The sequence below is a fragment of the Oncorhynchus tshawytscha genome, linkage group LG10, assembly GCF_018296145.1.
Source record: "Oncorhynchus tshawytscha isolate Ot180627B linkage group LG10, Otsh_v2.0, whole genome shotgun sequence".
In the NCBI taxonomy this organism is placed as follows: domain Eukaryota; kingdom Metazoa; phylum Chordata; class Actinopteri; order Salmoniformes; family Salmonidae; genus Oncorhynchus; species Oncorhynchus tshawytscha.
In genome coordinates this window covers 23,206,607-23,220,537 of record NC_056438.1, presented here as the reverse complement: position 1 = coordinate 23,220,537, position 13,931 = coordinate 23,206,607, and the positions used below count along the sequence as shown (strand labels likewise).

Genomic DNA, 13,931 nt, shown 5'->3' with positions numbered 1-13,931 from the left:
TTCCCACAAGACATCAATTAAAGGGATAGTTCACCAAAATTACAGTATGGCATCCTGGTTGCTAAAATTCTAATAGTTCACTTAATTTCAGTTTATGTGACAAAACAAGCAAGTATAGTGTAGAGAATTATTGTAGCATCTAAACTGCTGTGTAATATATTTTCCATAATCACAAATATTGAAGCATAGATATAGCACAGATAGAACAGATCTACTGCTTCTTAAACTTTCTTTCAATGAGAATGAGAGATCTATAACACACATTTGTAAGTGAATTAGGTCAAGTCGCCCAAAAAGTTACATATTGCAGGTGTAAGTGGTAATATTTTAGTAGTCTTGTCCAATATGTAATTTTGGGTGAATTATCCCTTTAAAGACTTATATTGTTAAGTTTTCATTGATGACTCGAGGTCAAACATAGTTCATTAGGACGCGGCTTCAGTGCAACTAAATTCATTATTGAATAGTTGATTATCTAATGGGCTGTAAGGCTTAGAACTGAGGATAATCTCACTGTTGAAAAGATGCAGGTCGAAAAAGACAGTAGCCACCAACTATGGTCTTGGGGAGATGCAGGGTGGGCAGGCTTTTGTTCCAGACCAGTACTAACACATCAGATAATCAACTGTTGATTCAGCTGGAATGTGCAAAAACGGGTTTCTGGTTTTAATGACTTCATTACAACCAGATTTGCCCAGCACAGGGTGGGAATGCATTTTGTTCCAGCCCATCACTAACACATTAGATAATCAACGGTTGACCCAGTAGGCAAAACTGGCTTTCTGGTTATAATGATGTCATTTCAACCAGATTTATCTGCTGGGGATGACCCTTGTTAACTTTCCCATACCAGTGGGCCACGCTCCCGGGCTGGATCTCCTGGACGAAGATGCCCAGCTCCCCGCGGTTCTCGCTCCTCAGGCCAACCACGCTGAAGCCCAGACCCCCAGACAGTGGCTTCACCAGCTCCATGTGCGTCACGTAGCGCCCCTAGAGACACACACACACACACAAATGTACCCATATACATCACACACTCTCCACGTTAGCCCTCCTTCTTACCCCCCCCAGAGCAGCAAAGTCACACTCTCTCCCCTGAAGTCACTCAAGAGTGTACACTGAACACAGTGTAGTGTAGTGCTCACTTGTCTTTGAATGTCTTTGAATATTTAGCTAGATTGACCGGGAGTGTAACCAGACTTGCTTGTGATTATCAAGATACATTTCTGGAGATTTTTTACAGTCTAGGGATGTAGAGAAATAGTTCCACCAACAACATATGAAACAAAAACAATCAACATTATAATGAAATATGTACCTCTTAATATATGTGAATCTATAAGAAAGTTACTTGTTGTGATGAAATAACTCAAAATGTATGAAATGCTTGCGTTTTATCCAAACGTGTCTTTACCTGAGCCATGGAGCGAATGATGTGCTCAAATTCCTCAGGCGATTGCTTCCCATTGACCTGTGTACTAGTGGAGGCTTCTGGGTAGGCAAGATGGCCACCATTGGCCTGGGCTGATGTGTAGCATTCACTCAGGTCATCGCTAAGTGATGATGTGACACCACCCTGAAACCATCAATGGAAATACAGTCAAGTGTTGCATTCAAGAATTCTAGGTTTTGCAACATATTGATATATTGTGTACTGTGTAAACTCAGTATTGTTTATAAGAAAGAGCAGCTGCTAAAAGCTGTTGGCTGTTATAGTTTGAAGTGCTGTTTACTGAATTTGTTGCAGTTGTTCGATTGAAGTTAGAGAGACATGATCACAAACACTATAAGCAATTATTTGAAATCAAATGTTTTCAATGTTGTGATGGTAGGAATTATACATCTAGCAAGAAACAGACTTAATCCACAAAATGACAGCTTTATTTTTGAATATATCAACACAAACCATGTTTACTTGTCACATTGTTACGCACATGCATTGAGTGAGTATCACTAATATCCCAAATAAGGCCACACAAGCCGATCCAATCAAGTTCTAACCAAAAACCTGCCATCACTGCTGTTAAAATAAACAAAGGCTAATTTTGTGAATTCCCTAAATCAAACTAAGTCTAGGAGCGGGGGAGGCAGGCCAGCTCGTTACCCAACCGTGATTAGCTGGATCTATAGCAGTCTAATCCTTCAGAGATAATAGCCTTTCAGCTGATCCAACAATGACTCTGCCACCAATGTAATATTTCCATCATAGCCATCTGGATGCCTTGATATGCTAGTCAATAACTGGGCCGCAACCGCTGTGGTTTTGAGACTAATGGATTACATGAATTAGACAATGTGTAAAACTATGTTTTTGAATCTCATTTGCTTATTGGCTCTAATGTTTGTTTATGATTAGTTTGAATGTGATCCAAAAGGACTAGCGCATTGCTTCATGAGCACTTTGTTTGAAATATAGCATCCTCGGCTTCGGTTGCCCGTTTGAAATTGTGCTTGTGTGCTTAGCATATTGAAGAAGCATTTTTGACACTAGCTGACATATCATCCAGCCAGTAGCCTATGGTGAGGTTTTAGCCTTTGTAAAGAGAAAAACCCTGCAGGCTCGGCTAACTTAGCGTAGCGCTCAAGTTGCTGTCCCATACACAAGCTTTGTTAGCCAGCCGGGCTAAGAGGATTAAAGTTCCAGTTTGGTTCTTGCACATTTAAGAAATTGTTTCTGCCCCACTTCACACAGCGGCAGCCTCTCTCTTCTGCGAGCAGGCGCCGTCGCCATAGCGACACTGACAGTGCTAGGCGCTACTGGCAGGAGTAGACAGACAGACTATGTGTGGGTCTAGGCATTGACTGACAACAAAAACACCAACTACAGCTTTCCTACAAATTGGTTTCGCCTAAGGAAGCCAGGAAGTCTATTTGTATTGCAAAATCTCAGCTTAATCTCTGTTCCTCTAAATGTAATTTATATTATTTCATGTCTTCTTTGATTCACTTTATCTATAAACATAGACTCCATCACTCATGTATATTAGCTTGAAAACATTAGGGCGGAAGAGCAATAGTTTAGCATGCCGCACACACAGGTACCCAGGCTATACGGTGTGGACTGGATTGCTACATTGTGGTAAGGAATGTGACACTGCTGAAATAAGCTATAAAGCACTGGCGCACAAAAAAATGCCTGCAAGGATTTTATCATCTGAATCCCTTCAGGGTTGAAAAAAAAAAGGAAAAAAAGATGTAGCAGCCCCCCTGCCTCCCACTGCATAGCTCACATATTTTCTGTCTCAAGCACTCACCCTGGCCCCTTCCCACAGTGACCTAACCAGAGCTCTTTCTTGGGCAAAAACAAATCTACATTTCTCATGGGCCCTGGATAAGCCGAGGAGGCCTTTTGGCTTTTCCTGGTACTGTCTGCTTATGGAACCTTATTAAAAGTGCCCAGATGAGCTCGGACTGCAATATGAGAACAGTAATACATGATTGGAGAAGAAGAAAAGCTCAATCTGTCTGGAGCCCTAATAATTCAATTGGATTCAATGCAGACCAAATCAAGATTGAAATAGGTAGCAGTCATTTCTTTCATTCTAACTACCAGACATAATAATACTGTCGTAGCAAAGACCATGCACGGTCAATCCTGAGTCTGAAGCTATGCCATTAACACATTTATCTACAATGTGAACAAAAACTTAAAGACAAGTTAGGGAGTTGGAACCAGAGATGGATTGAGGTTAAGTCTGTTTACTTTATTGGGTCATGTTTATGACCCCCTGTAAGGGTTAGAGTGATGCCTATCCTAACCCTCATTCTGAAAGGGATAGTTTACTCAAAGTACAAAAACAACCAAAGCATAGACTGCTTAGAGGTTAATGCCAGACTCAGTAAGTGCCAGTTTTGTCCTTTTGTTCAAATGTTATATTTTGTTTTGTCGGGTCAACAAACCAAAACGAGGCAAGACGTCATAACATGCTCTAGATTCTAGGCTATCTGAGAGTTCATAAGCAGCTGCAGGGCCCTTTGATCCATATCAACCAGTAGGCCTATTTTAGTTACAAAAAGTATGTAGGCTGCTGTATAATAAAATAACAATTCACAAGTCAGCTATGAACGTAACAGCAGTAAAATGAAATTATAATTTACATAGCTAGACAATATACTGCGGTGCAAGAACAGTGCCGTTATCTGCTTGATCGCATTCTTGCAGTGCAAAAACATTCCTGGAAAAGTCGACCCTTAGCAACTAGCTAGCCTATGTTGAATTGTAAAATACATTTGCCATCAAAAGGTTGCAATAGTAAACAAAACATCCAAGAGGAAAACAATTAGCCAGCTCACAACTCCAGCAAAGTTTGCAAGTGTAAAGTTATTTTTTTTTTTGTAAGCAACTCCAGTGCAAATTTGGCCTTGTGTTTTAGCTTATTGTCCTGCTGAAAGGTGAATTCATCTCCCAGCGTTTGATGGAAAGCAGGCTGAACCGAAAAAGTAAATTGCTGTGCCTGATTTTTTGCTACACTTTTCACTCTGTCAATTAGATTAGTATTGTGGGATAACTACAATGTAGTTGATCCATCCTCAGTTTTCTCCTATTACAGCCGTTACACTATGTAGCTATTTTAAAGTCACCATTGGCCTCATGGTGAAATCCCTGAGCAGTTTCCTTCCTCTCTGGCAGAGTTAGGAACGACGCCTGTATCTTTGTAGTGACTGGGTGTATTGATACACCATCCAAAGTGTAATTAATAACTTCACCAAGGTCAAAAGGGATATTCAATGTCTGCTTTTATTTTACCCATCTACCAATAGGTGCCCTTCTTTGTGAGGCATTGGAAAACCTCCCTGGACTTTGTGGTTGAATCTGTTCTTGAAATTCACTACTCAACTGAGGGACATTACAGATAATTGTATGTGTGGGGTACAGAGATGAGGTAGTCATTCAAAAAGTATGTTAAACACAATTAATGCACACAGAGTGAGTCCATGCAACTTATTATCTGAATTGTTAAGCACATGTTTACTCCTGAACATATTTAGGCTTCAACTGTGACATTATGGGATATTGTGTGTAGGCCAGCGACAAAAAATCTCAAATTAAACTATACTGAACAAAAACAAACGCAATAAGCAATAGTTTTAATGATATTACTGAGTTACAGTTCTTTTAAGGGAATCAGTCAATTGAAATGTATATATTAGCACCTAATCTATGGATTTCACATGGATGGGCCTGGGATGGCATAGGCCCACCCACTGGGGAGCCAGGCCAAACAAAATTTGTTTTACCCCACAAAAGGGCTATATTACAGACAGAAATACTCCTCAGTTTCATCAGCTGTCCGGGTGACTGCTCTCAGACGATCCCACAGGTGAAGAAGTTGGATGTGGAGATCCTGGGCTGGCGTGGTTACATGTGGTCAGCGGTTGGACATACTGCCAAATTCACTAAGGCGGTTTATGGTAGAGAAATTAACATTAAATTCTCTGACAACAGGTCTGGTGGACATTCCTGCAGTCAGTATGCCAATTGCACACTCCCTCAAAACTTGAGACATCTGTGGCATTGCATTGTGTGACAAAACTGCACATTATAGAGCAGCCTTTTATTGTCCCCAGCACAAGGTGCACCTGTGTAATGATCATGCTGTTTTATCAGCTTCTTGACATGCCACACCTGTCAGGTGGATGGATTATCTTGGCAAAGGATAAATACTAACAGGGATGAAAACACATGTGTGCACAAAATGTAGGAGAAATAGGCTTTTTGAGCCTATGGAAAATGTTATTTTAGTTCATGAAATATGGGACCAACATGTTGCATTCATATTTTTGTTCCGTGTATTTTACATTCAGGCTGTAATGCAACAAAATATGGAAAAAGTCAAGGGGTGTGAATACTTTCTGAAGGCACTGTATATTTGATATTGTTCATCAAAGTTAGCTGACTAACTTAGTGATCCTACATCCCAACACCCAAGAAAAACCTGATCTTACCCACCTGGTCTTTGAGGAGCTGGACAGACTTCTGCAGGGCAAGAATCTGGTGGAACAGGGGGCTCTGGAGAACTGACTTGAGCAGGCTGAGCTTCTCCTCGGTGGGGACCTCCCCCCGGTCCTTCAGCTTGGCCTGGAGACGCTCCACTGCCTGCAAGGCACGCTGGGTATCTGCAAAAGTGTTGCATAGTCCAGTGACCGCATGGGGAGGCAGCCGCGTGGAGAAGAGTGGAAGAGAGGGATAGCTACATCCAAGTGTTTCTATTTTGTTGGCAGTGTTTATTTAGGATGGATTGCTGAGATATCAAAACGTATTTATTTCACATGCACCGAATACAACAGGTGTAGACTTTACTGTGAAATGCTTGTTTATGAGCCCTTCCCAACACAGGAGGTTGGTGGTACCTTAATTGGGGAGGACGGACCTGTAGTAATGGCCAGAGCAGAATGGTATCAAATATATTAAACATATGGTTGCTATTAGAGGTCGACCGATTAATTAGGGCCGATTTCAAGTTTTCATAACAATCGGAAATCGGTATTTTTGACACCAATTTGGCCGTTTTTTAAAATCTTTTTATTTACGCCTTTATTTAACGTTAAGAACACATTCTTATTTTCAATGGCGGCCTAGGAACGGTGGGTTAACTGCCTTGTTCAGGGGCAGAACGACAGATTTTTACCTTGTCAGCTCCGGGATTCAATCTTGCAACCTTACAGTTAACTAGTCCAATGCTCTAACCACCTGCCTCTCATTGCACTCCACGAGGAGCCTGCCTGTTACGCGAATGCAGTAAGTAGCCAAGGGAAGTTGCTAGCTAGCATTAAACTTATCTTATAAAAAAACAATCAATCATAATCACTAGTTAACTACACATGGGTGATGATATTACTAGTTTATCTAGCGTGTCCTGCGTTGCATATAATCGATGCAACGCATGGGGATGATTTAACAAAAGCGCATTTGCGAAAAAAGCACAATGGTTGCACGACTGTACCTAACCATAAACACCAATGCCTTTCTTAAAATCAATACACAGAAGTATATATTTTAAAACCTGCATATTTAGCTAAAATAAATCCAGGCAATATTAACCAGGTGAAATTGTGTCACTTCTCTTGCGTTCATTGCACGCAGAGTCAGGGTATATATGCAACAGTTTGGGCAGCCTGGCTCATTGCGAACAAATTAGCCAGAATTTTATGTAATTATGACATAACATTGAAGGTTGTACAATGTAACAGGAATATTTAGACTTAGGGATGCCACCCGTTAGATAAAATACCGAACGGTTCAGTATTTCACTGAAATAAACGTTTTGTTTTCGAAATGATAGTTCCCATATTAATGACCTAAGGCTCGTATTTCTGTGTGTTATGTTATAATTAAGTCTATGATTTGATAGAGCAGTCTGACTGAGCGATGGTAGGCACCAGCAGGCTCGTAAGCATTCATTCAAACAGAACTTTCATGCGTTTTGCCAGCAGCTCGTTGCTGTGCTTCAAGCATTGAGCTGTTTATGACTTCAAGCCTATCAACTCCCGAGATTAGGCTGGTGTAACCGATGTGAAATGGCTAGCTAGTTAGCGGGGTGCGCGCTAATAGCGTTTCAAACGTCACTCGCTCCGAGACTTGGAGTAGTTGTTCCCCTTGCTCTGCAAGTGCCGCGGCTTTTGTGGAGCGATGGGTAACGATGTTTCGAGGGTGGCTGTTGTCGATGTGTTCCTGGTTCGAGCCCAGGTAGGGGCGAGGAGAGGGACGGAAGCTATACTGTTACACTGGCAGTGCCTATAAGAACATCCAATAGTCAAAGGTATATGAAATACAAAATGGTATAGAGAGAAATAGTCCTATAAATAATATATTAACTACAACCTAAAACCTCTTACCTTGGAATATTGGAGTCTCATGTTAAAAGGAACCACCAACTTCCATATGTTCTCATGTTCTGAGCAAGGAACTTAAATGTTAGCTTTTTTACATGGCACATACTGCACTTTTACTTTCTTCTGCAACACTTTGTTTTTGCATTATTTAAACCAAATTGAAAATTTTTCATTATTTATTTGAGGCTAAATAGATTTTTATTGATGTATTATTTATATATATATATATAGTTATAATAAGTGTTCATTCAGTATTGTTGCAATAGTCATTATTACAAATAAAATTATTATTATTTTTTTTTTATCGGCCGATTAGTCGGTATCGACTTTTTTTGGTCCTCCAATAATCGGTATCAGCGTTGAAAAATCATAATCGGTCGACCTCTAGTTTCTATGTGTTTGATGCCATTCCATTTGCCTCATTCCAGCCATTATTATGAGCCGTCCTCCCCTCAGCAGCCTCCACTGCTTACCAAATATGCAATAAACAATAATAATAAAAAATTGTAACACAAGGGGGATAAAATACACATTTTTTTTAGGTACCAGTACCAGCTCAATGTGAAGGGGTACAAGGTATTTGAGGTAGAAAAGTACATGAAGGCAGGGTAAAGTGACTAAGCATCAGGATAGACAATAATACGAATAAATAGAGAACAGAGTAGCAGCAGGCAGTATAGGATGAGTTTGAAAATGTACAGTACCAGTCAAAAGTTTGGACACACCTTTTTTTTCTTTTCTTTTTTTGAACTATTATCTACAATGTAGAATAATAGTGAAGACAACAAAACTATGAAATAATACATCAATGGTGTGTATATATAGTCTAGTGAGTGTGCGTAGGGTCAGTGCAAGATAGTTTGGGTACCATTCATTGACTATTTAGCAGTCTGGCTATTTAGCAGTTTTATGGCTTGGCGGTAGAAGCTGTCTCGGAGCCTGTTGTTCCGAGAGCCTGTTGTTCCGAGAGCCAATGCTTCAGTACCATCTGCCAAACGGCAGCAGAGTGAACAGTCTATGGCTAGGGTGGCTGGATTTTTTGGCAATTTTTCTGGCCTTCCCCTGACACCACCTGATATAGAGGTCCTGGATGGCAAAGAGCTCAGCCCGTACTAGACTGTCTGCACCACTCTTTGTAGCGCTTTGCGGTCCAGGGAGGTGCATTTGCAATACCAAGCGGTGATACAGCCAGTCAAGATGCTCTCGATTGCGCAGCTGTATAACGTTCTGGAGGATCGTTTCAGTCGACTGAGGGGGAAGAGTGGCTGCTGTGCCCTCTTCACTAATGTGAGGGTGCGTGTAAACCATGTTAAGTCCTTAGTGATGTGGAGGCCAACGAATGTGAAGCTCTCGACCAGCTCCACGACAGTGATGTGGATGGGAGCGTGCTCTCCCCTCTTTCTCCTGTAGTCCACAATCAGCTCCTTGGTCTTACTGATGTTGAGGGAGAGGTTGTTGTCAAGGCACCACACTGCTAATCTCAGCCTACAGGGAGGAGGTCAGTCTCATTACCATTGTCGTCAGCAAACTTGATGGTGTTGGAATCGTGTGCGGGCCACGCATTCATGGGTGAAAGGGAGTACAGGAGGTGACTAAGAATACAACCCTGAGGGGCAGAATGTTGAAGGAATGAGTGTTGAAGGAATGTCTATTATACAATTGACTTCAAAAGTCTTATCTACTGTAAGTAACACATGCTCCTGTTGACACACGGAACCAAACGTGCTTTCTAATGTGTGAAGCACTATGTGAATGATTCATGGGGGGAGCGAGAGAGAGAGACCACCCTGAGGCTTAGCTTAACTTCCATTCGACATGATGTTCTCTTTCAGAATAACAATGATTTGCTGTTAGCTTTGGCTCGGCCGAGAGACGCACAGGTCCGGACTGGGCAACCGGAGAAAAAAGGTCCTCCATAGTTTGCTTGCTCGACCCTGCATAAGCTCTTCTCGCCTCCTCAAAGCGGCTTGTTAGCCAAGGATGGGTTTGACGTCCTCCGGTTGAGGAGGACGGGGCAATTTCCAAAGCCCGCGGACTGTGACTAACACCTAATAGGGTGTGCACGAGTTCCAAAGCACTGTTCGTTCTGAGAGCTAGCCCACCTCTTTGTGCAGAGACAGTAAACAAACCAATAACACGAGAGTCTCGACAGACACATTTCTCTGTTAACGGCATGTACCTTCTGGGGTACTTTGTTGTTGTTTTCGTAGAGGAGTGTTCGGGCGTGCATAACAAGGATTCTCCTCAGGGTCTGTGTTTGTTAGAGAAATAGGGTGATTTTACAATAACTGAGGCCTAGTCTGGATTTGTTTATGGGAGATGGGGAGCAACATTATCTAAATAAATAATAACATCAATTTAATTCACTCTCTTCATCAAAACATTATCACCTCCCTGTTTTCATGTTGTGAGACCTTGGACAACACTAGCAATCAACACTTTTCTAACACACATTGACTGATCACTTACCCATTGTCTCAATCATGTCTTTTATTCCTGGTAGATGTGATAGCTGCCTATCAACCGATGAGTGCTACTCTTCACGTAGTCATGGCCTGCAAAAAAATACATATGTGTTACACACCCTGCATATAAGCACCCCCTATTTGACCTTTGACCACATGAATATGACATCAACATGAAACCATTACGAGTGTTGTTGCAATGCTACTTTTGTCAATCATTATCACATAGGCTACTGAAGTCATTCAGTGTTTATATCCAAGTACACTCTGACCAGTGTGTTCTTAAAGGCTGACAGACAATTAAAACATCTCAGCAGCCTACTCTCTGAATTGTCACACTTCACAGGACATAATATAAAATACACATTTTTATGCTGAATAATTTTTTTATGCTAAAGATGAGAGCTGCTACACTACAGAACAAAGGTTTCGTGCAGGTGCTACAATACTACTAGAAGAAGTAGGTATTTACTAGGCACATGCAGGTTGATGGGGCCTTTGTATTTGACTAATGCTCTTATTCAGGGATTAACATCTGTCAATTGCCATTCCTGGGGCCTTAACTGACATTGGCAATGGCTTTGTGACATGCATGTCACCGCCAGTCATCGGTGTGGCCTTGGCAAAGTCATTTACTATGCATGTTAGGCCAAACAGGCAGGTGTTCTGCTTCTATGCTCAGTAGCCGAATCAATAGCCATATCACATCTCAGTTACTGTAAATCAAGTATCCACTAATACATTAAGAAATGAGTTGTGTGTTACTATAACAAGGCACAGTGATGCTTTTAAAATTGAAAGGTTAAGTGATGCAGATGAAGTCCATGTTCTAATGTGAATGAAATGTCTTCCTTTTATATTGGGACATTTTTTATACATCAAAAGGTACATCGATATACAAATACCTGGAAGTTAAATATTGCATATTTAGTTGGAGTACAGTAAATCGTCTTACTAACTGCTTTGTAACCTTGTCAAACCACACAAGCACTGATAGAAAACGGTTTCTTTAATTGCATTTATCCATTATCAATGAGAAGTGGTATGGGGAGGATCTTAATTATTTAATTTTCTTAAATCTTATATTAGCTCAATCATTAGGTGCAGGTGCATATGCTGAAGAGCCGATTCTCATGGCATTATCAGCCATAAAATAGCCTATATGCCTATCAGTAGGCTATATTTACAGCAAATGTCTATAAACTTACAGACAATAGCCATTTTTGTCACCCAATATAAAAACGAGTTTGAAACCAAAATAGAAACAACTTCAAGCTTTATTTCGGGCCTATCACTTGGTTTGGACAAACAGATTGACTAGTCAATAGGATAATGGTTTCTTGAAGTTTTTTTTCTAGGGATCCCAGCTAGAAAATTTGGTCTTTGTAGTTGTGGGAACATACGTTTTTGGTTTCCAATTGGTTCTGGGAACGAAGCCATATGTTTCCTGACCGGAAAAACGGAAACGTTCTGAGAAACATTCTGAGAAAATTTCAATGGAAACAAGCACACATTAAGATAAGGTGTGTCAAATTAGTGGGAGTGGCCAACACACCTGAACACACTTAACAAGATCGAGAATAGTTTTATTGACGCTGAGAACGGAATGTATCGGTTTTTAAATAACATTCTTACAACGTTACTAATGTTTTCTTATGGTTTTTATGTAATGTTTTCTTAATGTTCTCAGATCATGACTAAATATAACCATGAGGAAACCTGCAGAAAATGTTATGCTGAAGTATTGAAATTCCCACAGATGAACATTGTTTATTAAGGTTCTGTTAAGGTTCTGTTAAAGTAATGATTAACTCACCCTAGTTGTAAGAAATGGTCTATGACTCAGTTATACAATACGCTTTCAGTTTTTGTTGTCATAGGCTACCTGGTTAAAATACATGGGCAACGATGAGCTGGGTCAACATTAGCCTACTACATCTAGCTGCATACTGAACTTACATCCTTTCAGGGGAACAAAGTATGAATTTATGGTTGGGTCAGAATTGGCGTTATAATCATTGGCCAGTACGGAGAATTACGTAAAATCCACAAGTCAAAATCCCTAACTCCATCCATGGCTAATTTAGGAAAGAGCCTATTTTAGCTAGCTATCCACCAAAGGAAAACAACACAACAAGAGAAAAAAAACTAGATTTGTTGAATATCATTTGATGTTTTGCTCTAGATGTGATGTGATTAGTGTGAAGCCGAAGCCAAATTCAAAACAGGCTTCCATTGACACTTTTTTTGGTGTGCCAGGACCATTCACAGTTGAGCTCACTCAGTTTAGCTCAAAGCTGATTGGCTATTATATTATAGTTTTTTTTAATCAAGGGTGGACAAATGCTCTCTGGCTTCCCTTGCATGCAATGCTACAGGCTGCAACAATCTCATGGGCTACACATACAGAGACAGAGAGGCGCTGTTTCGCTCGCTCAGATGCTTTCTCTGGAGAGACACATTCAGCCTCTTGTGAATTTAAGGACAATTATGAAAACACAGAGCAGAAAGATAAATTGTATATATATTTTTTCTTGGTAATTTTTTGGGGGAAGCATGGCTTCCCATGGCCTCCATCAATACACGCAACTGGCTCTTACCAAGCTCTAAGAAACGTTATGTGCTAGCTGGGATAGTTCTACCTATGGATCCATAACACCACTATAGCATAGTTTTCGTTCACCGCTCACTCAAGGCATATTTAACAAACTGAAATGTGTTTGTACAAGTGTCAGTACGGTCTGTTTATACGTTTCCATAGTATTATTGTAAATCTAGCCTCGCCTCGGCAACAGAAGGCAATGAATACAATCCGCTTTTCTCAACTCCCCCTCCTTCTCCATCTCTTCTTCAGGATACTGAATCAACAGGTATTCGACATTATCAGAGACGCCAAAGAAGTTGTATAACGTTGTGACAACGTAACGAAACCGCCCAAGTGCTTGAAACATTCAGACAAAACTATAAACATATAATATAGACTATGGGAGAGAAAATGCAGATGTCGTTGGAAACATTAACCGCGCCAGCGTCAGAAAACGTAGCCTTTACAATAGCAACACTGTTGCTCAAAATCCAAACTCGGAATTCAGCGTTACGTATGTATCGGAAAAGCTTATTAACTTTTATCTTGCCAAATGCATTGAAATGACTATTATAGGAACGAAGGAAACTTACACAGGCGTTGACCCTTGGCTGGCGGCTTACACAGGACGTGTCCTGTTGTACTCCGGCTAACGGCGCATAGACTGGGCTTAAAGATGGGGCGTATTGTAACTCGATATTCTATAGACATTTGCAGCAACAGCGTCACCGAGAGCTGAGATCGAGACCAGCTATGGGAGAGACGGTGGAAGTTTATTGGGAGGTCACAAGCGCCGCTTGGTGGATACCATGACAACCAGGCCTAAAGTGCAGCCTGCTGTTCTGCATCTCAATCATCTCAAGTATTGCACTCAGACAGACTTGATTTGTGATTTATTTCATATTCATTGGGCAATTTTATATGGGGGTCTATTTGTATAATCATGGGTATTGCAAAAGGCATGTCTGCTATTGCATACATTCAAATACCATGCATAAAAAGTATAATGGGTATTGGGGGCGGGCGTAGGCAGAACATGCAATGCAATG

General features: G+C 40.8%; 1 protein-coding gene across 4 annotated transcripts in view; it reads right to left on the bottom strand.

Moving 5' to 3' along the window:
- LOC112259969 (multiple PDZ domain protein) overlaps positions 1-13,616 on the bottom strand; it is a 74,532-nt gene extending 60,916 nt beyond the window's left edge. For 2 of the 4 annotated variants that reach the window (XM_042328360.1, XM_024434690.2), the window contains exons 1-5: positions 13,476-13,616; positions 10,303-10,388; positions 5,951-6,117; positions 1,415-1,576; positions 851-990 (exon numbers count right to left, since the gene is read on the bottom strand). In XM_042328360.1, the coding sequence (XP_042184294.1) occupies positions 851-990; positions 1,415-1,576; positions 5,951-6,117; positions 10,303-10,318 (485 nt within the window). In that variant the 5' untranslated portion in view covers positions 10,319-10,388; positions 13,476-13,616. The remainder of the gene's footprint in view (positions 1-850; positions 991-1,414; positions 1,577-5,950; positions 6,118-10,302; positions 10,389-13,475) is intronic. The other 2 variants (XM_042328361.1, XM_024434694.2) reach the window with 1 other exon arrangement.
- Positions 13,617-13,931: the final 315 nt, after the last annotated feature.